The sequence below is a fragment of the Fukomys damarensis genome, unplaced genomic scaffold, assembly GCF_012274545.1.
Source record: "Fukomys damarensis isolate Sample0158 unplaced genomic scaffold, DMR_v1.0_HiC HiC_scaffold_14, whole genome shotgun sequence".
Classification (NCBI taxonomy): Eukaryota; Metazoa; Chordata; class Mammalia; order Rodentia; family Bathyergidae; genus Fukomys; species Fukomys damarensis.
Genome location: NW_022900926.1, coordinates 69,881,699 through 69,907,174, shown reverse-complemented (window position 1 = coordinate 69,907,174; position 25,476 = coordinate 69,881,699). Strand labels below are relative to the sequence as shown.

Sequence of the window (25,476 nt, the reverse complement as noted above, 5' to 3'; positions counted from 1 at the left end):
ACCAGAACTGGAGCAGAGCACACAGCCACACTTGGGTCATCATCACCTGGCATCTTACGGGGCAGATCCAGTGGAGCTCAGCATGAGTGCCTGGGGATAGGCAGATTTGCTTAGTTCTGTGACCAAATGCTTCTTCCTCGAGCTGCCAGCCAGTTGATGGTTCTATCATCTGTGGATGAGCAAGCGTTTCCATCTTCAGACAGTGCTGAGCCTATATATCCAAGCAGCACTGCCGTGCTGAAACATAAGCTACACATTCTGTGCAAAGAAAGGGTGTGACTATCACATGTACATTGCAATAGAGATCTTCCTGTTCGTCTTGACAAGCAAACTGGGCAGCTGGAAAAGGGTGTTGTCCACTCTTACTCATCTATACCTTTAACCCTAGCCATTCCTCCAGACTCCTGTGACACCATTCTGTTGTTGGCTTCTATGTTAGCTGTTAATGTGTTTTTGCGGGGGAAGTGTGGCACTGTTGTCCTCCTTCAGCTGTCCTGCATTGCAGAGGTCTGTCTCTGATCATCTTTAGGCAGCTACCCACACAGCTGCTCAACAAGCCTCTGTCTCCCACTCTTACCAGCCCCAGGAGATCACAGGGTTCTTTCTGCTCCAGGGTTTTCAGAGGATGAAACTTACAGTCCTATTATAAATTACCTCTGTAGTCACTGATAGTTTCAGATTTTTATGCTCACCTGCAGTATAAGCTTTGCTGCCATTGGGAATGATTTATGAGGTATGAATTATACATAGACAGGTAGCTGGAATCGAGAGAGCTGTTTGTCCAGCTTGGGGAGTCCACTGTCTTATTTAGATGCCGCCCCAGACAGCCACCATGGTCTCATCCCACTCGTAGCGTCTTGGGCTCTTCCATGTTCCTCTCCTCTCCCCAGTTTCACTGTGTCTGTCAAGACCCAGTTTCATGCCTGCTTATGCTGCAGTATTAGCTGGGTAATGTACTAATGCTTTAGCTCATTGGCACATAGGCAAAGGGACAGGTCTTAGATTCACCCAGGTCTGCCTTAAAACCAGCTCAACCTACCTATGAGGCCTAAAGCAAGTAACTTGACCTCCCTACACTTATTTCCCTGCCTGTAAAATAATGCCATTGGCAGTTAGTAGTAATAATAGTAATAATTCCCAGCTCACAAGGTTATGAAGGATCAAAGAAGATCACCTACATGTTTTGCATAGCAAAGCTATAGGCACCATAATAAGCAGTCAGCAGAAAGAACACATGTATTTGTTTAGATCTGACTTCTGCCTCTTCTCAGGCTTCATTTTCAGCCTCTTTCATAGCTGTATATTTCAATTCCATTAAACTAGGAACTCCTTTTGAGCAAGGGCCTGGCCTCTTAACCCTTACCACCCAGAGCCTTATAATACGCCTGACCCATGTTTGCGTTCTCCATAAATATGGACAGAAATCAAAGGAGCCACAGGGTCACTTCCGGTTCTTTAAGAGCATCGTACTGTGCCGTGTGCCCTCAGATGTGCTGTGCTCTTGCCCTCGGTTCCCGACCACTCCTTGTTCCCATTAATGTCCAGTCACCGGCCTAAACACTGACTGGATCGCCAGAATCCCCTCCGCACTCTCCCAGCCTGTGCATTCATGTACTCATCTGTCCTCCTCATAAGTGTATGTCAGCTCCTCCAGGGCAGGGGCCTTGTTTACAGTTCGTTGCACCATGCCTGTCTCGCAGAGGGGGTCTGTTTACGAATAAAGGCTGGAGGCCGAGCTGAGTATAAGTGAAAGGATGTACGCAAAGAGACAAAAACTGCAGAGGAGATGAAACAGTTGAAAATAGATGATTTGATACTACTGTGATTTCTGACTAACTTTTGTTTGAAGGGCAAATCTTAGCGCTTTTTTCTTGCCTTCTGATCTCTAGCAGCTCAGAGGGAGCACAGCTGTACCTAGCAACCCTTAGGGTGGAACCAGAGAGAATTGGAGCCTCCCTGTCATAAGGGAGGAGGTGGGTAGGACCAAGGCTTCTCACAAATACCTGAGCTAGTTGAGAGAGGTCATAAGTTGTTCTTCATCTTAGCAACATGGGAATGCAGAGGATGTAGTCAGGTATTTTGGAAACTACAGAAAAAGCTGGGTCTGATAGAACACACCTGTAATCGTAACACTTAGGCTGAGGCAGGAGTATCCTAAATTCAAAGCCAGCCCTGAGCTGTGTACCAAATTTGAGGCCGACCTGAACAACACAGATGATCCTCTCTTTAGAAACAAAACAAAACAAAACAAAAAATCAAAATAAACAACAACAAAAAGCTACAGTAAGAAATAAAATTTTATTTTTGCCTTCATTGAGTTTTTTGGTACATTTTAGGTACACAGTACAGTTAAATTCATCTTTGGGATCTTGTACCTTTACATGACAGGTCTTGGTTCTCATTTTTTCCCCTTATTGCTGCCCTCCCTTCACCCCCTCCTCCTCTCCACATTTACAAACACTTTATTTCCATTTTTTCATTTTCTCATATTTTTTTCTTTTCCCTTATTACATTTCCCCTACTCTTCCCACTTCCCCTACACTTTTATCCCTTCTCTTCCTATTTCACATTGTCAATTATATCATTAGGATCTTATGTACCATTATAGTTTTTCACACCAGAGAAACTATTCAATATTTACACATGTGTGACTTATTTATTTCACTTAGGAGTATATCCTCAATTTGTATCCATTTTCCTATGAATGACTCTAATTTCTCATTCTTTATGGCTGAGTAGTATTCCATTTTATAGAAAAACCACATCTTCTTTATCCAATCTCCAACTGGTGAGCAAATGGGCTGTTTCCAAGTTTTAGCTATTAGAAACTGTGCCGCTATAAACATTGGTGCACATATATCACTGTGGTATGTTTCTTTTCATTCTTTTGGAAAGATACCCAGCAGAGGGATGGCTGGGTCAAATGGAACCTCTAGTCTCAGCTCTTTGAGATATTGCCATATTGATTTCCATAGTGGTTGCACCAGTCTGCTCTCCCACCAACAATGGAGAAGGCTTCTTTTCTCCCCACAACCCCGCCAACATTTGTTATTGGTTGATTTCTTGATAGCAGCCAAAGAAATAAAATTTTAAAAAATAAAAACTGTAGGACATAGAAATGGTCAGCTCTTCTCACATCAGTAAAGTCTCATTCATGCCGTGATTGGGGCTCTGGCTCTGATAAGAGCATTTAAATATTTGTAGCCAAACCACTACTTGGTCAGATCACTGCACAGGTCATCCTGATTTTAAGTTTCAGCTCAGGGCCAAGGAGAGCTGTGTTGTGTTGTCCGGGGTTCATTGGTTTGTGTGGTTAGAGAGCTCCTTGTTGAAGCCGATTTCTCACCTGATGAGGACACCCAGCTTCAGAGTATCAGAGAGGCATACTCCAGGGCTCCAGACTACTCACAGCCTTGGTCCAGGCTGACAACAAACCTTCCAGATCTTTTCTTTAAGCAGAAGCTTGATATTGCAAAACTCAAATGTCCTGAATATTCAAGAACCAACCAAGCCAGCCCTAGAAAATGGCTGGGAACAGAGCCTCTCTCAGAAGACAGCATGTTACAATAAGTAGAAGATGTTACAGGGGAGGTGGATTCAGGTCCAAGTACCACAGACTGGGTAAGGTAACCCTAGGCAAGTTGCTTACATTCTGTGATCTCCAAGGATTCTTAGCTATGAAATATATTCACAAGGTTGCTCTAAAGGGTAAATGAAGTAACATTTTTAAAGTGCCAAGCAGCAAATAAATTCTCAATAAGTGGTAGGTACTGATATTACTGTTACTTTACTTCTGTGCCTTATTCGAGGGTTCACTGTTGGCATCAGAGGAAGTCAGGGAGATGGGGGGACCTGCGGAGGGGGCCTCCCCACCATCTGACCTCTTGTCATCGTCACTTCCTCCTCGTGTTGAGGTACAGGAAGACCTCGCTGCACATGCACGCACCCCACCCCCACCCCCTACAAAACAGGCTCACACGAGGAGGATGTAGTGAGAGTCAGAGACTGACACTCTCAGGTGCACTAGCAGCTGCGCACAAGGCCACCCAGGGCCCAAATTCTCTCTTGTGTTGTGCCATTCTCTACTAGGTCGCTATCATCTGCCCACCTCCGCCGATTTACCGGATTTCTCTTGGGTTCTAAATACTAGGTTATCAACAAATAGTCTAGGCCACTTGTATTTGTCCCACATAAAGTTGCCAAAGTCTGTCAACCCAAATTCCGTATTTATATGTTTCTGGGGAAAGTGTCATTGACTGCCTTCAGGAGGCTCTGCGTTCTCTTCCTGATTTTCACTTTCCTCTGTGTCGTGTGGCTCAGCTTGGGATCCATGTGTACACACTTCTTATGAAGCCTCACCAAGGCAAACTCTGCATAGTCTGCAGCCTCGCTCACTATGGGTAAGGAACCTCACTGGAGGGAGGCAGAGGTCCCGCTCCTTTGGGCCATGAGAAGGTGGGAGGAGGATGGCTGGAGGCCACCTCTCTATTCCCTTTGTTTCTGTCCTAGGTCTCCTTTACTCTTGGGTCCTAATAAAGGCCATGAAATTAGAGAAGAGTACATTTTCTGGCTGCCTGATTTATCAGCATTCATACCAAAACAGCTGCCAAAAAGCTTTGAAATTCTAAACCACTGCAAGGGATGCAGAAGTTGTCCTCTGCTAGCGTTGCTGCTTCCCGGCAGCTTGAGTAAGTTGTAACAAAAAGACCCACAGGCAGAAGAACTGGATTCTATGTCATTCCTCAAAGGAAAGGCACCAGCCTTCATTGCAGAAGCGCAGTGCAGGTGGCCCCACAGTCAAGTTCTCAGGCCCATAGATTTTGACTGGGCTCTGATTCAGTAACCAGGCAAACTATCAGTGAGAAGAGAAGACATAAGACACGGTGACCACAAACACTCTTCCATGAGCTGCATGCAAAAAGAAGAAAAGTTGCATTCCCTTATTCAGAGTTCATCTGTTTCTTTAACAACATTGATATTCTTGATTAGAGCTAGTGAGCAGAAGACAGGGAGAAAGAATTGTGTTTTTTGAAAGAATAAGGCCCCAGTTGCACAATTGGAGGAAGCTCTGGTAGAGGATTAGTATAGCGGGGTTTTGTTCTGCTTTGGAGAGGGATCCCCTCCGCCTTCGTTCTCTGAGTTCCCCGGGAGGGGACCTTGATGACACCTGTACAGACAGCACTTTGTGCTAATGTGTTTGCTTGAGGCTGCGCCAGGTGATACCCTGACCCCTGGACCTCCACCGGTCCTGCCACAACTGTTCCGGAAGCGGGCACAGCCCAGAAAGCCAGGCTCTGCCAGCGTGGCCCAGATATGACACTCACAGCCCTCTCTCTCTTCACTGGTTCATGAATAGAAGCCTGTATTTTTGCTTTTGTTTTCCAGTGGTTATTTTCACAGAACAAGGAAGATGGAAATGTGTTTGGCTGAATAGCAACATTATGAAGAAGCATCTCTGTTGGACCTTCTGTGTTTCTGAATATTTTCAGATCCCATGGACCAGTGTTGCTTACTGTTCTGTGCCCTGCTGGGATTGCCCCAAGTTCTAGGAATAGTGGCTTAAAAGTCAGAGCATCAAAATGCCAAGCTGAATGTCCCAACAGGAAGGGTTAAAGGCAACAGGCATGAAAATCAGTTCCTCGGCCTCTCCACCAACCAGTACCAAAGAGCAAAACGGCTTTGCTTCCTCCTCCCCGCTTCCCTGGAGTTGGGCCAGTGCATGGAGCTCAGGGCCCCGCTCCCACAGAGACCTGCATGTACCTCTGACACCACAGCACTTTGCGTAGCTTCCAGGCCTGACTTCCATAAACTGTTGTTCTGAGTTTGGTTCCCCATTTAGCTAGGACTTGGGTCGGCCAAGTTCTCAAGCCACTAATCCAGCCTCCCTGCCATTGTTTCTGTTATCCCAGGTTCTGCACTTGTTACCACCTCTGGGGAATTTGATCGTATGTGCCTTCACTATGCCTTGAGGTTTCTGCAGCACATAACTGTGTAGATAGGCCGTACTCCCCCTGACACTGCCCACTTTTCAGCAAGGAGTTTGGAAGGCTCACTCAGAGGTCTGCCGTCTCTTGTACTGTTCACCTTTCACACCTTCCAGAAGGAGGACTCGCCTCTGAACAGGCTAGGCATCACCTCCTCTCTCCCTCACTTCATTCTTCATTTCAAGAAATAATACCTGATTAATGTTTAGTTTTTTTCAATATATAAATTCAATCAGGAAACAAAACTAATGAGAGATTTCTTATGGAAAAAAAAAGTAAGTGATTTATTCTCATTATGAAGACAGCACATTTTCTGTATAAACCTGAAAAATACTTCAGTCTCCCAGAATGTTATTACCTGCATGCCACCAGTAACTTCACTGTGCTTCCTGCTGCAACCTTTTACATCGCTGCAGTCAAGCAGTCCTCAACATGAGCATTTTTCTACGTTACTGATCGTTTCTGTGAGCATAACCTTTCCAATTAACTTTCCATTATGGGCATACCTTACAAATTCTTTGCCACCCTCTTGTTAAGTAATTAGGAAGCTTTCTCATTTCTCAAATGATAAATAACACTTCATACATTGCATGTCATTTTTTTACAGGTAGCTCTTCAACTTGGCTTCACAGATCAGTGGGCGTGCTCATTTTTCAGGCTTTTTTGGCACCACCAAGCTGATTTTCTAAAATGCTGGATACTAATTCCCACTGTCTTTCAGCAGAAAAGCAAACATTCATTTTGAGGGGCCTTCATCACTATTGGATAGGCATTTTTTAGATGTATGTGTTTAAAGGTGAAAGTCTCACTGATATAAATTGTGTTTTGCTGATTACTCTGAAGATAATATTTTCCCATAAATTTTACAAATTGTTTTCCCCTTTTTTTGCTGCCAATTCACATTTTCCGTTTTACCTCATCTTAGTTTGTGCTAACTACATACATTCTCTGTACGTTAAAATATTAACCAAAGACTTGAAAACACATGTCCACACAAAAACTCGGACGTTAATGTTCATAACAGAATTATTCGTAATACAGTAGCCAGAATGTGGAAACAAACCAGATGTCCATCAACTGATGATTGGATAAACACCATGCAATATATACAAACAGTGGAATATTTTTTCAGTGATGAAAAGAGATTGTATGCTAATTTAGGCAACAAAATGATGAACCTCGGAAACATGCCAAGTGAAAGAAAGTAGTCACAAAAGACTACGTATTGTATGATTCCATTTACATAAAATATTCAGAATAGACAAACTTATAGAAGCAAATTGGTAGCTGCCAGAGGCTAGGGAAAAAAGGGAACGGGGAGTGATTGCTTAATAGGTATAGTTTTCATTTGAGGGTGATGAAAATGTTCTGGAATTAGATAGCAGTAATGGTTTCCTTTGTAAATACACTAAAAACCACTGGGCTGTACACTTTAAGAGGGTATTTTCATGATTTGTGAAATATATTTCAAAATAGAATTTTAAAATATTAACCACAGGAGATTTTTCTAGGGCCCAAAAAGGAGGGGGATGGAAGGTAGAAACCTTCACAACCTTTGCCCTAGTCCAGTGCTGGTGAACGTGTGCATCAGTGGGCTGTACTTTTAACACTGAAAGCTCTAAGGTTCACCATCACTGCCTAGTTCCTTCTAAACCCTTTGGCATGGACAGGGCTAACACATATTATCCTTATTTTCTTTACCATCGCTCTTATCTAACCCTGAGGTCCAAAGCAAAGTAAATATAAGAAGAAAATGTTTTTGCCCTCCTTTTGCAGCCTTTCCACAGTTCAGTGTTAAAACTTCATTTGGCCATTTAGGTTTGGGACAAGTTCCAGACTTCATTTAATTTCAGTGTTAAGTCTCACCATTGGGGTATAACACTTCCATCTTTCATGTATTAAGTGCTCTCAACTCTCTGGGCACTGGGGAATGGAAGGCCATGCAAGAAGAAAGAAGAGCATGCTGCAGGGACAGCGTAGGATCATTTGAACAAGAAAAGCCAGAGCTGAGAAGCCACAAAATATTCCGGGTGTCAGGAATATGGCTTTCTCTTAAAGCAGTGTTACATCTTGTGAGTGATGATATGAGCTCAGTGCTCTTGCCATGTGGTATAGGACGAGATCCATCCTTGTGATGCTCCAGAGGGTCCTTGCAATGTCACACGTCTGTGATTGAATGGGTCCGTTCCACCTCTTATTTCTGAAGCAGAGCCTTGATTTGGTGTTTAAATAAGCTTCCTGTGACTTTCTGGTGCCAGTATCACCCTTGTGCACACTGCCACTTTTGCATCAGAGTTCTCACCTTGGAAACTGCAGTGTTTCATGCGTTGTATTTGGTGGGGGTGCTCCTTCCCAGGACTCCGCTAAGAACAGAAATACATTACTTTGTGTTTGGTGGGGGCATTTTATGAATATCTCAACTTGCATAGTAAATAGGTTTCAAAAAAGTTTTGCCTGTAAATAAAATCATATTTAAACACAATAGGAAATAGGGCTTCTATACCAGGGAGACCATTGCTGACTCCTCTGTAGTATATATAAACACCCTTGCCTAGGAAAGATCAGGAAACCCAGAGCTGTTTTAGTGTTGTTGACTCAAGCATTCATTAAAATGCCAAACTACAGCAAGGAAGAGCTGACTCACCAGCACCTCCACAAAACCCGCTTGTCTGCACAGTGGAGTATGAAAGAGGGCTGAGGCTCTGACCCTGAAACCTGGGAGAGTGCTGTGGAACCAGGGGTCCCTCCCTCAGCAACCCCTGTCTTATGCACCAGCCAGGATCTCATGGTGCAGGAGGCAACTCTGTTAGAGGTTGTGTACAGGCCTGACTCAGGTTTCTAGCTTCACATTTCTTCTCCACCACTGACTTCACTGTGGTCACATTCCCCAACTTCTCTGCCCCTCCTTTGTAAAGTGTGGGAAGCTAGTACCCATGTTTTAGGGTTGTTAGGAGAACTTAGTAAGATACATGTTTTCCAGTGCCTAATGCGGTGCCAGGCTTGTGGTGAGCTGGATATTGGTCCTCACTGCCAAGACTACCACCCTTGTCTCTGTGGTGCCCCATCCCACCATAATATGTATTATTTTTCTTTTGCGGCATAAAAATACTGCAAATATAATGGCTGAAAACAACACCCATTGAAAAATACATGGTTATGTGGATCATGAGCCTAGGTATTGGCATGGTTGAACTCTGTCCAGTAAGGCCAAAATCAAGGTGTTGTCATGTACAGACTTAACTAGGGGAGAGTCCATTTCTGTGCTCATTCTGGCTCTTGAACAAACTCATCTCTTTTGGATTGTAGGACTGACATCCCATTTCTGTACTTTTTGCCAGCTGTGAACCGTTCTCAACTTCTAGCAGCCACCACATGTCTGGTCACATGGCCCCTCCATCTCTAAGATCAGTAGTGAGAAGGCCCCTCATCCTGAATGCCTCTGTACTCTGAATCTAAATGCCCAGAAAGAGCCATGCCTTTTAGGGAAGGTCAACCCACCTGGGATGATCCCCCTTTCTTAAAGTCGCCTTGCCTAATTGCATAAGATAATCATGAAAAATAGCTGTCCTACCACTCACACATCTCAGGGATTATGCACAGTAAGTTCACCAGGGACTGTAATCTTGGAGAATGGCTCAGAAATCAGCCTAACCAGTGTGAATGAGGCACATATTTTCATTCCTTCCCTCCACCTGTCAGCAAGGAACTTTCCCATGGACCTTGTGCAGTGCTTGGGCTTCTGAGAGTGACAACACAGTCCTACTGTCTTTCCAGCCTCTTCAGGCCTGGAGCTCTTGGGTGCTGCAGAGGACAGCCCCAATGCAAAGGCAGAAAAGATGCTTGGAAATCTGAATAGCAGAGTTTATGGAGCAACTCCCATTGCCACCAGCATGGCATTCAAGTGTCTCCAAATATCTTGCTCCCAACAGTTACATGGTGAAAACTCAGGCTTTCAGGGCATTAACTCAGTCCAGTGAGAAGGTAGCAAAATACCTCAGGTGGATTATTGTGGGTGTTTCTAATTTTATAAGGATCAAGAGCCCACTGCCATAAACCTTCTATCCTAGTGTCAGCTAATTTCTGATGTGCCTGTGCCAGATCTCATCCTTTTGTTCATGGCTATTGGCTGAAAAGGGGTATTTGCTCATGAAGCTGCTGGATTTTACCTTTCTTCCAGCAAAGCATATGAAACTGCAGTTGATCTACAGTTCAGCTTTCAGTTACTCTTTCAGCTGTTCACCTCAATTTCTGTGTTTGACTTCTAGATCCTTAATTCAGCTCCCTTCCTTCTTCTTTTACTTGTCTTACAGCATTTGCCCAGATGAAGGAGAGACCAGAAAAACTGATAGTGAAAAGGAGCACCAGAAACGAGCCACCTCAGCTAGCCACACATGACTGTGCCTGTCATTCTCCACAGCTGGGGCTATCAGGAACAGGGGTGGGAAGTCATATACCTAAGGGCTGTCACTTCTCCATGCCCACCAAGGCTGGTCTCTGAACAAAAGCGCTTGCACTGCTGAAATTACTGTTGTCAGTTTCTCCTTCCCTCCTCTGCCTGCAAGTGTTTTGTCTCTAAGAGAATGTAACTTCCTCATGCAGAAGACTTCCGGTGCTACCCAGCTCCTGCACTCACTAGAAATTCTCTTGCCAGTTCTGCAGTATTGGATCTTGGCAGATGAGATTGGAGCATCGTCTGTATTTACTGTACATCTGGTAGACCAGACTGGCACCCAGGCATCAGAAGAAGGTGTATGTTTAGCCTGACTTTTACCTTGGGCCAAAGAACTCTGTACATAGAGAAGTATATAGACTAAGTCCTCTAGGAGAGATTCAATCAGTGACTAGAGAGCTATGTGAAGGAGTCTGAGGCCACACTGCTACATGCAACAGGGAGTGCTAGGATCGATTGATAATGTCTGCCGTGCTCATGGGAGCCGGGTGGGGCAATCCTTGAATTCTTTCTGGCATCTCTTCCTCAGTTGCATAATAGTGAGTTTGAAAAGTCTGCCAGACTGGGTACATTTTAAGTAAATCAGGTTTTATTTGCATAGTAGAAACAGGGTTCCTCCATTGGCAAAAAGAATTGAAGAGTAGGGGCCAACATCTCTAATCCAGACACTTTAATCACAGGCACAGGATCCAGTAGGTTAGGATTTGGCTCCATCAGCTTTTCTAGGTATGTGGGCGTGCAGGGGATTACAGCTAAATTCCAGGTGTGTGATGTTTCACTGGTCAAATAATGCCCCACTTTCAGAGCAGCATTGTTCAGTGTTTCTCAGCCACAGATCCAGGGCAAGTATATTTTATGTACACAGTGAGCCTACAGCATTGAACATATCTGCACACAGTAAGCTACTCTTATTTTAGCTCACATGCCCCAAAGTTTGCCTTGTGGCAGGAGCCTGCTGACAGTGGAGTACAACTCATACAGTCTTCTGACCCTTCCATCAGGAAATGGTCAGCCTGACTGCCCCAAGTGGGAGGAAAAAGACCACACGTTCTTACATAAATATTTTCGTTGTGATTAACTTTTAATGACTTGAGCCTGTATTTACTGGTTTGTTTTTATTTCTTCATGTGTGTCAGTAAAGAAGAGAGCAAGAGCTCTATAGGAGTGTTACTTAACTCAAAATTTCAAGTGAAATCAAGTGGTGACAAAGCTGTTACTTCTGTAAAAGTGGATTGCTTTCTTCACAATAATTTTGAGCATTTTTTTAATTCATTCACTTAACATTTAATGAATGCTGCTGTGTGCCCAGTGGTGCTGTGGGCACGGGGAAAGCTTCTATGAAACAAAAACCCAAAAATAACCTCTGCCACTAAGGAGTTTATTTTTCCCTCCATTATCCATAAAGGTGTAAAGAAGTAGTCATTTTTCACAGTACGTTTCTTTTTTTAATGAATTATGGAAGATTGTCTTTTGTTAGTTGGGTTAAATGTGGGATCCTATTTTTGAAGGGTTTCTGGTACAGGGTTTGTTTGATTTTGTTGGAAAGCTAGTTTCTAAGAAGAGTTTTCAGTGGTTTTAGGTTCTATTTCTCTTTCAAGCCTGTAAGGAAAAATGTTTTGCATTTCATGTTATTTTTCAACTGCCCCTTCCTGGCATGCCTGTTCTAAGAAAACATTCTGGGATGTATGTCAATCACATCCATGTAAGGGAAACAAATAGCTGTTATATACTGTTTGGAAGACATAGCTATAAATTATTTCTTCAACACAAATCAGGGTTTCTCAACAGTGGCACTATTAACAGTCAGAGTCAGGTAATTACTTACTAGGGGAGGCTATTCTGTGCAGTGTAGGGTGTTGAACAGTATCTCTGTCTTCTACCCATTAGGAACAAGTAGTAACACTACGCGTGTGTGCGCATGTGTGCACGCACGCACACACACACACACACACACACACTGCTGTTTTGACAACCCAAAATGTCTCCAGATAACTGGACATGGTGGTACACAGCTGAAACCACAGCAGTGTGGGAGGCTGAGGCAGGAGGATCACAAGAATGAGTCCAGCTGAGGAACTTAACAAGATCCTGTCTCAAAATTTTGAAAAAGAGGGTGGGAGGCTGGGGGTGTACTTATAGTTCAAAAACCCTGGATTCAGTCCCTTGTGCCACCACCACCACACCCCAAAAAAGTCTCCAGACATTGCCTAATATGTCTCTTGGCAGGGAGGGAATGACAAAGTCACCTTTAGCTGAGAATGATTGGTATAAATGATATGATTCTGTGGCCCAGGTCTTACATCTTCTGATTACAGCAGGTCAGTGACTCCCCTTCCCCACACGTGGTCTTCCTACATGCCCAGAGCAATTTTCCCTATAAAACAGTTACTGTAAAGCAAGCAAGATAATTATCAGTCTGATGAAGCAACGTCAACAAGAAATGATGAAATACCTTAGAGACATTTTGCATTTCCTGTTGGAAACTTGTTAAAATTGTTCATTTACCATAAGCTCAAAAGCGTGTTGGATGCAGTCTATAGTAAGTTATTCTCAAATGAGAAAATGAGTTCCAGATTTGGTGATCTCAGTCCAAGCAGGAGGCAGCTCATTCCCAGACATTCCCATCCTTGTGAGCATGCACTGTGTTCAATAAGCATGCGCTGAAAATGTACTCAAGGTCTGTAGACTGGTCTGATCCTTGTTTCCACGACCTGGTGTGGTGGAACAGCAGTGCTCCAAGGAACACCCAGCCTCCACATGAGTTTGCAAGGCAGAAAAGCAAATGCTTGCCTTTTCCTTCACTGCCTTCAAGCTTCTTCCTGTCCTTTGCCAGCTCTTCCCTTCCTAGGCAATACGTGTCATTATACATGATGTCATGTGTTTCTTGCTTGATTCTTTGGTCCCAAATGGGCTGCTTTTCAGAGTTTTGGCAGGGATGTGTACGGTGAGTCCTACCTACTCCCTATCAGCTTGCCATCCAAATTGGTGTCATTTAACCGCCTTGCCTTGTAGTTCTCACTTCTCAGATACATGCCAATAGATGAGAAAATGTAGGGCACACTGCTGATAAAGTCACTGGAAAAAGGATTGCCTTGGGACAGAGAGAAATAAAAGGTGAAAGAGAAGTACAGTGAGCTACAGAATCTTCACTCATTGCATTATTTATTGAGCATCTACTGTGTTCCAGGCACTGGCAATGTGTCTGTGAGGAAATAAACAAGATCTTGCTTTTCTGGAACCCACAGTCCTTTGGGTAATTGGACAAGTGTTTGAATCTGTAACCATTGGTGCTTAAGGAGGGAAATCTGGACACATGGGAGTGTTTAGAAAAGGTACTACCCCACCAGAAGGAATCAGAGAAGGCTTTGTAGAGGAAGTGGTCTCTTAACAGGATTTGCAAGACTCACTCTTTTTTCAAAGAGGTGGGAGAAAGGCTATGTCCCAAGGCCTAAAGGTGAGTGGGAAAACACAGAATCTTAGAGAAACTAAAGAGTTAGGCATGTTGGAATAGTACCCTATGAGCCAGGAAGAGTAAGACGAAAACAGAGAGGAGGGACGAGGCTGCTTCTCAAGATTGTGGCTTGAGCATCTGGATCCTTGGGGTACTGATTACTGGGATGAGGAGCCCAGGGGAAAGAGGGTGAGGTGGCAGCGACTTGAGTTTTTAATCCACCCGTAGCTCCAGAACACAGAAATGATTTTTGAAAAATATTTTTGAAGAATATCAAAAGCTAATGGAAATTTGAAAAGTTAATTAGCAGCTCTAAGTGATTTTCTTATTGTGGGCCATCAGGACATCCTGCAAATATACTTGGACCTCTGAGGTTCTGCCAATTTCATTTCCCACTTGGTAGCTAGTTGTTTTGTCCCTGAAGAATGGACAAAAAAAACCAGAATGGATAACCAGGCGTGTCGGGTGAGTTGTTTGGGGCTATATTCTGGCTTTTCCAGCACTCCTTTAGATTTTCTTGGACATGATGGAAGTTTTTATTCTAGTATTGCAGACTTGTTTCATAGACATTTTTTACATTTTGAGATGACAAAAGAAAGCACAATGAACATTACTGGAGTATTCGTCGGTAGGTGTGTATTGTTAACAGAATTTTAAGAGGTGCAGACCTCACTTGAGGAAAATTACTGTGTGGGGAACATTGTTATCTATTATGACACCATCATGCAGAGCATATGGAGAACAAAATGTGGTTGGGAGTCAGGAGAACTGAGATTCATTCCTCTGGCCATCTACCCTAGACCCTACAGTGCCTTTCTTCATGTTTCCCACAGGCCTGAAATACTCAAGGGCACACTTGACAAATTACTTCTCTATAGTAGCAAAGCAACCCCACATAAGGGAGCATCCAACTTCATGTGGTCTCTTTTTTATTTTCTGCAGGAATTTAGATAATGGGCTGTGTGCAATGTAAGGACAAAGAAGCAACAAAACTGACGGAGGAGCGGGATGGCAGCCTGAACCAGAGCTCCGGGTACCGCTATGGCACAGACCCCACTCCGCAGCACTACCCCAGCTTCGGTGTGACCTCCATCCCAAACTACAACAATTTCCATGCAGCCGGGGGCCAAGGGCTTACTGTCTTCGGAGGTGTGAACTCCTCGTCTCACACTGGGACCTTGCGTACAAGAGGAGGCACAGGTAAGGTCCCGGTGTCAGATCATTGGTCCGGAGGGCTGCAGGTAGGGAGGGTGTGGCTGCTTTTAATGCTGCAGGAAACTGTACACTTGTGTTTTGGTCTGTACCCTTTGACCAGGGTTTTAACTTGGAAGTCTTTAGTCAGTTTCTACCTGTTCTCTACCAATGAGAGTCCATTTAAAAACAAAAACAAAGCTTGATATAAATAAATAAGTGCTTGGCTACAGGGGCAGCAGGGACCCCACGTCACTTCTCTGTGAGGATTCTTCATGTTAGTGAGCTGCAGCAGTGGAGGCATCAAAGGCCAGGCACTCTCAGAGTGACTAGGGCAGCTTGTTCATAGTACTCATCCCAATCTTTTGAATTGAGAAGCTCCTGGAGTGCCTCTAGGTGTATTTTGAATTCTCCAGATACAAATACACTGCGCTTTACCTCCCATCACTACTTCCTGGGAGGGAGTGCCTTCCCTCTCTTCCTAATCTTTAGCTTGCCTATCTCTTCCTGGCCAGTGGGGTCATTTGAAAACATGCTTTGACCATTTCTCACCTAATATTTCTGTTACCTTCCATATGACTGAGATTCTCTGCCCTCAAGTTTTCTATGCATCCTTTTTATTTTATTCTTTTTGTGTGTGTGTGTGTGTGTGTGTGTGTGTGTGTGTGTGTGTACACATACATACATACATACATATTCATGGAGTTTGAGGCAGGCTTTCACTATGTAGTTCAGACTGGCCTTGAACTTAGTAGGTAGCCCAGGCTGGCTTCAAACTCATGGCAATCCTCCTGCCTTAGCCTCCCAAGTGCTGAGATTATGGCATGCACCACCATGCCCAGCTAAGGGTATATTTTAAAGTTGAGTCCTATGTATGCTTGAGAGACCATTTTCTTGGGGTTTTTGTTGTTGTTGTTGTTTGTTTATTTGTTTTCTGGTGTTTCCTTGTCTTTTATACTACAAGGCTTTAATTTACTGCCATGTGTATTTGCTGACTTAGCTAATACTTCATAAAAAAAAATCTAGCATACGTTCTCAGACATATGTTTTCCAAAATATTTGTGAGTTATCTCATGCATTCTTCATCTTCCAAGTCCTTTCCCAATATGTGAACCACAGTAACTAGATATTTGACATTGTTTATTCCAAAGCTGTTTCATTACAAAAGTTTAAAAGAATGTAGTGTCTCTTGGCTTATTTAGGAACAGATGTCTTATGTCTTACATAATAACTCATAGGACTTTTTTACCTGAGGAACCAGTACTTCTGAAGCATTATCCAGCTTTCCCCACATGTACCCCACACATAGCAGTGTGGCTGTGTGAGGGGCCTGACCCACACCTTTTCCCTCTGTCTTCTCCTATATTGCCATATTCTTCTTTGCCCAGTAGGAAAAACATCTTACCTTTGTGCTATGGTGACTGTAGTTGGCCCTTGCTTCTAGGCCTAGTACGCCATGCTTACCTGTCCTTCCTGCCTTCCTAGAAGGTACCTGAAAGGCCTTCTAGAGCCCTCTATCTCTCATGGATGCAGGAAAGTACACCCAGCACACATGCACACACATACAGACATCTCCACTGAGAGAAGCGTGAGGGCTTTGCAGCCTGGACTCTTAATTCTGCTGACATGGGCGTTTTCCCCATTCATTGATTCATGAAGACTGGATGTGAATCCCTGGTCTTCAGGAATCCTTCATTAAGGTAACTGGAACCTGTAGGTGTGCACTATAGTCAGGGACAGTCCTAGTTAAAGCACAGTATCCCTAGATATTGGCAGATTTTCCTGTCTTTCATTATTTGGTTTTATTATATATGAATGTCGTTTCTCTCAGTGCTGCTTGTAGTCCCTTACAGCCAAAATGCAACTATATCTGCACTTCTCTGTGACCACCATGATTTCCTCCTCCTAGGACATAAGAACTCTCAGTGAGGACTTGTCAGCAGATGCAGGAAAAATGTGAGGCTGTCTATCTACATGTACCATTTCTTCCTCACTGTGGAACTGGCTTAGCTGTTTTAAAATGGTACGATGGAGGAAATCTGCTAATAGAGTATTAAATCAGAATACATACAACTTAGAGGTACCCAGTTTTTTAAACCAGTGCCTTTTCTAACCTCTCCAAGAAATCTAAAAGGCAGAGAATTGCCCCTCTGCATTGTCAGGCCCACTGAGTGCCCGCTCTCCTACCCTCTTTGGGATAGGGTGCTCCTCTCTGGCTTTTAGTCCCATAGGCACATCTGTTCCTGTAGACCTATGTACCCAGCTCTAGGGCAGCTTGGAAGAAGGGTAAGCTGCATACTCTTAGTCCCTCTCAGGCACTTGAAGTGTGTGAAGATCAAAATGAGAAGCCAGGTTGCAGACAGTGAAATTTTCTAGTTATCAGTTCCTGTATAACCAACTGTCATAAAAACAGAGCCACTTAAAACAACACACATTTACTTTACACAGCTTTTGTGGGTTGGAAATCTAGGAATGACTGAGCAGGGTCTTTTGCCTCAGGGTCCCTCACAGGCTGTGGCCCAGGTGTGTTGGCCAGGCTGTGGTCATCTCACGGCTCAGCTGGGATTCATTTGCCTCCAGGCTCATGCGGTGTTGGCAGGATTCAGCTCCTTGCTGGTTCTTTGTCACATGGGCCTTGCCAACGTGGCACTTCGTGTCATCAAAGTATGCAAGCTGACAGAGCAATAGAGTCTGCCAAGTGGTAAGAAGTCACCGTCTCCTGAAACCCAATCCTGAAGGGCATCACCTTTGCACATTCTGTTGGTTAGAAGCGAGTCACTAGGTCAGCCCATTCTCTCAAGGGAAGAAGATTGCAGGAAGGCAAGAACACCAGAGCCAGTCCTGAGAGCACCCTTAGAATCCTATTGTAGGAACGAGTTCTGGGTCGAATGCGACTCAGGACAATTTTTACTATTGATAGCAAATTTGTGTGAAGCAGCAAGGGCCCCTGGGGCAAGTCAGCTAGCCGAGAAGACATAGGATGAGTATGAGGAAGAATGAGTTCTATAAGATAGTGCAAAGAGAGGTGAATTCAAATTAGGAAAATGGAGAATTCCATTGTCAGCAATAGGAATAAATAGCTAAAAATGACAAAAGCAATGACAGACGCCACAGGCATTGCATCCTCCAGTTGGGGAGAACTTTACAGAAGGCGTCTTCTCTAGGTTGCCCACACTGTAGAAAGTTTCCTGTTACTTTGTGCATTACTGCTGTATCAGGGGAAAGAGCAATCCATCTTGCCTGGAACTTCATTCACATGGGCTCCCAAGTGGAAGAAAATGTGTCTGAACCCCACCGCTGTGCTGCCCCCTGCCGCTCCCGTTTTGAACATGATGTCCATATGTCTTTTCCTCGGGACTCTCAAAGGTATACCTGAGAAGTCCTTCAACTTCAGGTTTTTATCAGGTCAAACGGCTCCCTTATAGAGACCAAGGCATAAATTCAGCCCTGCCACTGGTTTTCCCACATTCATTACACTTCATAAAATTGCTAGTGCAGTCCGTAGGTTTTGCGCATGAGGTTTTTGTGAAGATGCAGTTTTTTGGAATTCATTTCCCCTTGTGTGATAATCACTTTCCTTGTCTTGTCAGGAGTGACACTTTTCGTGGCTCTTTATGACTATGAAGCACGGACAGAAGATGACTTGAGCTTTCACAAAGGAGAAAAATTTCAAATATTAAATAGCTCGTAAGTATGGGAAGGGAGGGGGTAAAATACAAGCCTTTCAATTGGGAAAACATTCTGCATCTCAGATACCTGAAATGTTAAGAGGTTTGCTAATTCACTGGTCCGTGACATAATTTGAGGGCAGAGTCAGTGGTATAGTGTAGGATCATATGGAACTGTGTGCCACAGGGCTTGTTAGAGGATGCTATAGTAGCACAGTCTGTGTTTTTAGGTTTGGATTTTAGTTTAAAGGTTGTAAAAGCACCAGCACTACCCTCCACAGCACCTGGCATTTCCACAAATCTACACTTAACTGATGGGCATGGCTGCCCACGTCGCATGATTTCTGCCTTGAGATTTTTCTGTATCCTTTGAATGTTGTACCAGCTAAGCCCTCTCTTCAAGCCAGCAACAAGTTCCTTCTGTTTTCACAACTGCTAAACATTCCGTGGCTGAAACCTATGGAGGCGTTTCTCTGTAAGGAAATTTTCAGAGGAATTAAATCTCTGTGAGAAGAAAGAAGAAGCCGTTTCACCCACTCATGAATGACTACAATGCAGGCATTTTAAATGTGGCTACTCCGGGCAACAATTAAACAGCAAGTCACTCACTGTTCAAGTTCTACCTCCATAAGTAAGAGAATATGGGTTGGATTTTTCCGTGGTATTTAACTATTTTCTCTTTAGACTGAGCCAGTGCACATGCATGAGTGCCCTCCAGAAAAATCTAGGCTCCCAAGCAAGCTCGGCTTTCTGTGTCCACGTGAGTTTTGCCCGGTGAAGGGGAAAGAATGCTTCTGGCTGCTGAGAGCATATTGGGAGGGTCTGCTGTGCTGCCACATCTGGTTTCTTCTCCTCCGCTCTCTGAGCAAAATGGATTGTGTGGTGATGAAAGACTTAAAGACTGGCTGTTTAGCTTTCCCAAAAAGATGAGCCCCGAGAGGTCTCTGCACACAGCATCCATAATCTGTGAGAGAAGAGGCCACTCGCAACAAGGAACTTGGGTTCCCTTAGAAACCACCTCCTTGGGGCTGCTTCCTGGGAGGGTGCCCTCAGCTCACAGGACCACACACCCAGAACAGGCTGCCTTCAACAGCAAGACCTGAGTACTGTACCATGACAAGCCGATATTCTTACAGACATCAGAAGATGCTGTCTACATAGCCAGCAGGCTTTGTTTTCAGTTTGTTTGTTTGTTTGTTTTTTTAATTAACTATTACTGTCTTCACTAACAAAGGTGTGGTTGGGTCTTCTAAATTGTTTTAAATACACGCAGAAAAGTGCACCTATTAACAATGTGCTGAGTGGTTCCAGCGCCTGCCTCACAAGCACAAGGACCTGAGTTCGATCCCCAGTACCAAAACAAAAACACACAAAAAAACAAAAACAATGTGCATAGCAATGACTGTACAACAGTGTGAATGTATTTACTGCCAGGCACATTTACTCTTAACAGTGGTTAAAATGGTTACATACACTCTACCACAATTTTTAAAAAGCATACAGTTTACTGAATTTTCGCACACTGAATGTGCCTGTGCAACCAATGGCCAGAACAAGGAGGGTACCTAGCCTCCCCCACCCTTGGAGACGTCTGACAGCTACAGGAATTTTTTAAAAATAGTAAACAGCTGCCATTTATTGAAGGCTGCTGATGTAGCAGCCATGTGCTCAGTTACAAAAGCTCTGGTTGCCTCTTCACAACAGCTGTCTGAGGTATGTGTCACAGTCTTCCTTGGACATCTGATGGGAGCTGCCTGTGTGCCCTGAGCTGGCAGGTGCAGAGCCCAGGCCGAGATGTGAGGGTCAGGATCCTGAGCATAGATAGTGTCAGGTGTGACCTTGGAAAGGCCCAGACACCACCTCGGAGACAACTGAGACATTCGAGTTACATGAAGACTTGGACAGTTGGCCGGCTGGACAATTGGCCATGAGGAGGAAAGAATTTTGCTTTGATCTTTTCTGGTTTATGAGTCTTTATTATCAGTTTGATTTTCAGACAATCGCTCATTGTCGGTCTGTTAACTTTGCATGCTGAAATACATTTCCCCCATCCAGTCTATACCGCATTCTGCTAATAGGGGATGGATCTGTGCTCAGGTTGTAGGTCCCTGGGAAAATCAGCTCCTACTGAAATCACCTTTGTGACTTCTGTCTTCCTTTGTTAGTCTGGAAAGGATCTACTTTAGTGTGTCGAGCTGAATCTTGGAGAAACATTAAGGGAAGGACTGGTCTATCCCAGTGTATATATTATTTTGTGATTTGTGCACCTGGCCTTTCATGTTTACCGAGAGCTTTGAGCCTCTGACCTTCTTGTTTGCCTTGGAAGAAAACATAACAAAAGGTTTTTCCCTCTTAATGCTTTTCCTTCTTGCCAGTGGAATTCTTTATCTTATGTGCCATTCGAATGCCCTTTTTCAAGGTTATGGAAGGGAAAAATAAGATTTGTGTGACAGATACAATATCCTGAAGGCAAGGGTAATAACAGGGAAGAGAAAGTGGTGAAGGAAAAACAAAGCACTAACACAGAAGCAGATGGCAGGCTGCTCCCCCCTCCCCCAGCCTCCCCAGCCTCCCCAGCCTCCCCAGTCTCCGTCTCTCAGGGGTGGGGCTCTGTTCCCCCTGGGGCAGCTGCCACACCCCTAGTGTGTGTCCTCCACTCCTTTCTCCGTTGGAGGCCCTGGGCTTTTTGTTTCAAAGTGAGGCATCCACTCTGGGCTAGAGGTGCACAAATGTGTCCAGAGGCAGAGGCCCCGATGCTCAGCAGGGCTCCCTGGGAGCTCAGTGTAGTGTGTCTTCGGGGCATTATTCAGCTTGTTACAAAATGCTTAAGTTCCTCCATTTTTGCCCCCGTTTTCACTTTTCCTGAGCAGTGATTTACTATCTCAAAACAGTGACTCTTCAGTAAATATACTGAGTGGAGTAGTGATCATTGCTTAGGAAACAGTTTAGAGTTATTTTATTGTTACAGATATGTTCTCTGAAAATAAGATGGGCAGTGACCAAATTTAAAAGAAATCCATCCAGTGCTAATAAAGCTGCTCAAACGATAATAAAAATGCACTGTGGCTGGGTAGATCAAGACTGACTTCTGCTGGCAAAGGCTACTTCTTAGCTCCTCCCAGGGGTCCAGGGTATCTGGGATCCCAGCTGCTGAGACCACACACCCTGTGAGTGACTTTGGGGATCAGAGGCAGGCTTTTTAAATAAGTCTTTAAGTTAGAGGATGAGGAGAAGCTATTATAAAAACTTAAAAGCCGTTCTACACCAACACCAAGGTTTAAATCATACATTGGAATCAGATTAGCATAAAAATTAAATATCCACCAAATGTGAATTAATCTGATCTGTAAGAGTAATTTAAAGAAGTGCAGCTTTAATAACGCTAGTTACCTACAATAATTCAAGTAAAACAACAAAAGGTAGCTTATGAGAGATCCTGATCTCCTAAACCAGTGATACTTGTAGGGTGTTTTATTTATTTGTAGGTGAGTTGGTGATTATAGTATGTTAAAAAGATTTGTTCACTTGCTCAGTTATTTCTGATAGGTGTTTTATCGGTACCAGCCTCTCTGGGCCCAATGTGAGTAAATTGTGAGATAAATGTAGTAATATATGATGTTTACCACTAACTCATTGAGTGCCTCCTTGTGTCTCCTTTCATGGAAAAAGTGACCTGAATTGCCTAGAAAAAGAGAAATCAAAGCCGGATATTTAGATCAGTGGTTCTGTCACCTGCCTCGCAAGCACAAGGACCCGCGTTCTATCCCTGGTACCAAAAAAAAAAAAAAAAAAAAAAAAAAAAAAAAAAAAAAAAAAAAAAAAAAAAAAAAAAAGAGAGAGAGAGAGAGAGAAATCAAGGATGATACCTTTCTTAGGAGTAACTGGAAACTCTTGGAAGATTAGTGGGTTTACATAAGAAAGTTATAAACTCTTCATACCTGACTTTAGGACAAGCCAAAAGTTAGATTCTAATCTGTACTGAGATAGCTAATGCTGAATTTAAATCTGAAATTATTTTCTGCAAACATTTTGGCTTCCTGCTCCTATTAACATTCCCACACCCCCTGAAATTTATGCTAGCCATGCTTTTTCTCAGTTTAATTCAATTAGAACTAACTTGATGAAGGTTTTCATGCATTAATAAGCCTGTGCTACCAGCATTTACGCCATTTTGGAGCGTTTCCCGGTTAGGGGATTGAGGGAGGTGGGTATTGTTATTTTCTGTGATGAAATGTCTCCATCTAGTGGAGTGTCAGAGTAATAAACATTGTCCCTGTAAAGTTCTGTCTCCAAATCCATTTCCTTGAATGTGTAATTCTAAACAAAGAAAGTAAATTCGTGTATGTGGTCTTAAGAGTATATAGATTTACAACTTAATGTATTTCTTTTGGGGTGCATAGAAATGGGACCAGTGGAAACTGAATTTAAGCTTAAGATTTACAGATTTTATAAGAACAATTATGTCTCTCTTTTGATTGACCTCTTTATTTAATAGGCTAAAAAAGGAGTGACTGAAAAACTAAACATAAGTTTTTAAAAATCTCTACCGACACAATGCTTTCTGTGAGGTATTCTGCTGTTTACGCCAGCGAGTCCATCCCCTAACTGTACTCACAGTGGCTTGTCACCACTGTGCCAAGGCTTTTAAGGCCTACATGACGTCTTGCTCAGTGGACACCTTGTTCAGAGGTGCCATCTTAGGGAACACCAAAGGAAGGCCCAGCTATAAGGAGGACCGTTTCCCATCCCATAGCCCACATATTTTCTACCCACCTTGGACAGAGTCCAGCCAAAAAAAAAGTCATTTTAAAAAGGGTGAGAGGTTTTGCTTAGATTTCTTGCCATTTTCAAGGACCCCAAAAAAAAAAACGGAAAAGAAGGTACCGGGCCTGTGGTAGTCAGTGTCTAAGGTCTCTTGTGCTGGAGGGCAGTCACCTCGCTCCTGGCTGCAGAAGGAGGGATATGCAGCCCAAGCCACAGCTATAGCCCCCACACATGGGCCATGGCCTGTCACCCTCTTGTTAATGAAAAGTGGCACACGCTCCTCCTTGCTCTTTGTCACACTCAAACCTGCATGAACTTACGGTGTTTCAATTACTTAGTGATTTAAGCTAAGAGTAGTGTTAGAAGCCCCTCTTTCACATCTTCAGAAGACTCTCCAGAATGAGACTGCACTGTGACAGGGAACGTGACTGAAAAATCTCATGCCCTGTGCCCACCTTCCATCCCTCTCTTCCCCATGAGACACAAACAGGGCAGTGTTAAGAATGTTTGATGGAAAAACCTCAGACTGAAAATGCCCAACGAAGTCCTGTCCTACTATAGTCTTGAAAATCCCGCGTGTCCCCCCACTTGCATGAGTATTCAGAGTATGCATCCGTCCTCACCAGGCCTCCTAACAGCATCCCTCCCCAGAATACCTGCAGTCATGATGGTTCTCTAAAGGAAGCTGAGCTTGGGCTCCTTTCCTAGATGCCCGAGTCTGCCCCTTACCAGGCAGAATGCCTTCTCAACAAGAAAACCTGCTCCTGACCAAAGCACCAGATTTCACGCAAGGTAGGAGGCAACACTGGGTTCAGCTCATGAGTGACTTCACTTGTAGACAGACCATCCAGGTTGCACAGGCAGGGGCAGGGATGTGTCAGAGTTTACAGGAAAGGAGCAGCCGAGGGACAGAATAACTTTTCATGGCATCGAGTCCAGCTATCGATACTGAAATGGAAAACTTAACATCTTCTTCTTTTCTTTCCAGGGAAGGAGACTGGTGGGAAGCCCGCTCCTTGACAACTGGAGAGACAGGTTACATTCCCAGCAATTATGTGGCACCAGTTGACTCTATACAGGCAGAGGAGTATGTTTTATTTTGTTGTTTTCACTTAAGTGCATGCTTTCAAAAGTTAGTTGCCTGAGTAAAATGCCATTAATGTTAAGCAAAAGGGAGAAGAATTTAACTCATGTTAAGAAATTGCTAGTTAGGAGGGTATGATAATTCTGAGTTTCCCAGGTTTTATACCTTGATTTTTGTTATGTTTCTGCAGTGTTTGTGATGTTACTAACTGAATGTTTCCCTCTAAGTCTGCTGACTTTTTAATTTATATTTATTTTGAAAGGAAACTTTGAATAAGTATCTTAATGAAACAGTATAACTTGTTATAGATTAAAAGATACTCATAAGAATATGGCGAAATTCTCACTACTACATATATTATTGACAGCCCCAGATTTCCCAAATAAAGGAAATCGACCTCTTTCCTGACACCTCATGGACTTTCCACACCAGAAAAGGGGTAGAAAAAGTCAGCCACCGAGCCCAACCTTTGGCTGTGTTATTTAATTTTGCCATGGATTTGTTTAAGTGCTGCGAGGAGGATTAGACTACATATTCCCGACCGTATTATTCTCTCATCTTTAATTCCTTTGTATTTCTTCTCCTAAGAAGATGTGTTTTGTTTCCCCTCTCAAATACTCAGTGGTTCTAACCTAGTTTTTTTTTTTTCCTTTCCTTCTAGTAAATGTATTTCATCATCAGTGAGAAAGGGTGTTTGTATCGAATTTATATTTTAGGACAGATTTGTAAATATCTATGATCTTTCAAAATAAAAATCCTGGGCCAGGGATTTAGCTCAGCAGTTCAGTGGCCTGCCTTGCAAACGCAAGGACCCGAGTTCAATCCCCGGTACCCAAAAATAAAAATAAAAATCCCATCAACATGTAGCATTACTTTGACTTAAA

The 25,476-nt window shown here is 43.5% G+C and overlaps 1 protein-coding gene across 3 annotated transcripts in view; it reads left to right on the top strand.

Moving 5' to 3' along the window:
• Positions 1-25,476, top strand: part of Fyn (FYN proto-oncogene, Src family tyrosine kinase) — a 182,634-nt gene that overhangs the window by 116,409 nt on the left and 40,749 nt on the right. For all 3 annotated transcript variants that reach the window (XM_010630841.2, XM_010630839.2, XM_010630840.3), the window contains 3 exons: positions 14,828-15,085; positions 18,667-18,763; positions 24,497-24,595. In XM_010630841.2, coding sequence (XP_010629143.1) covers positions 14,839-15,085; positions 18,667-18,763; positions 24,497-24,595 — 443 coding nt within the window. In that variant the 5' untranslated portion in view covers positions 14,828-14,838. The remainder of the gene's footprint in view (positions 1-14,827; positions 15,086-18,666; positions 18,764-24,496; positions 24,596-25,476) is intronic.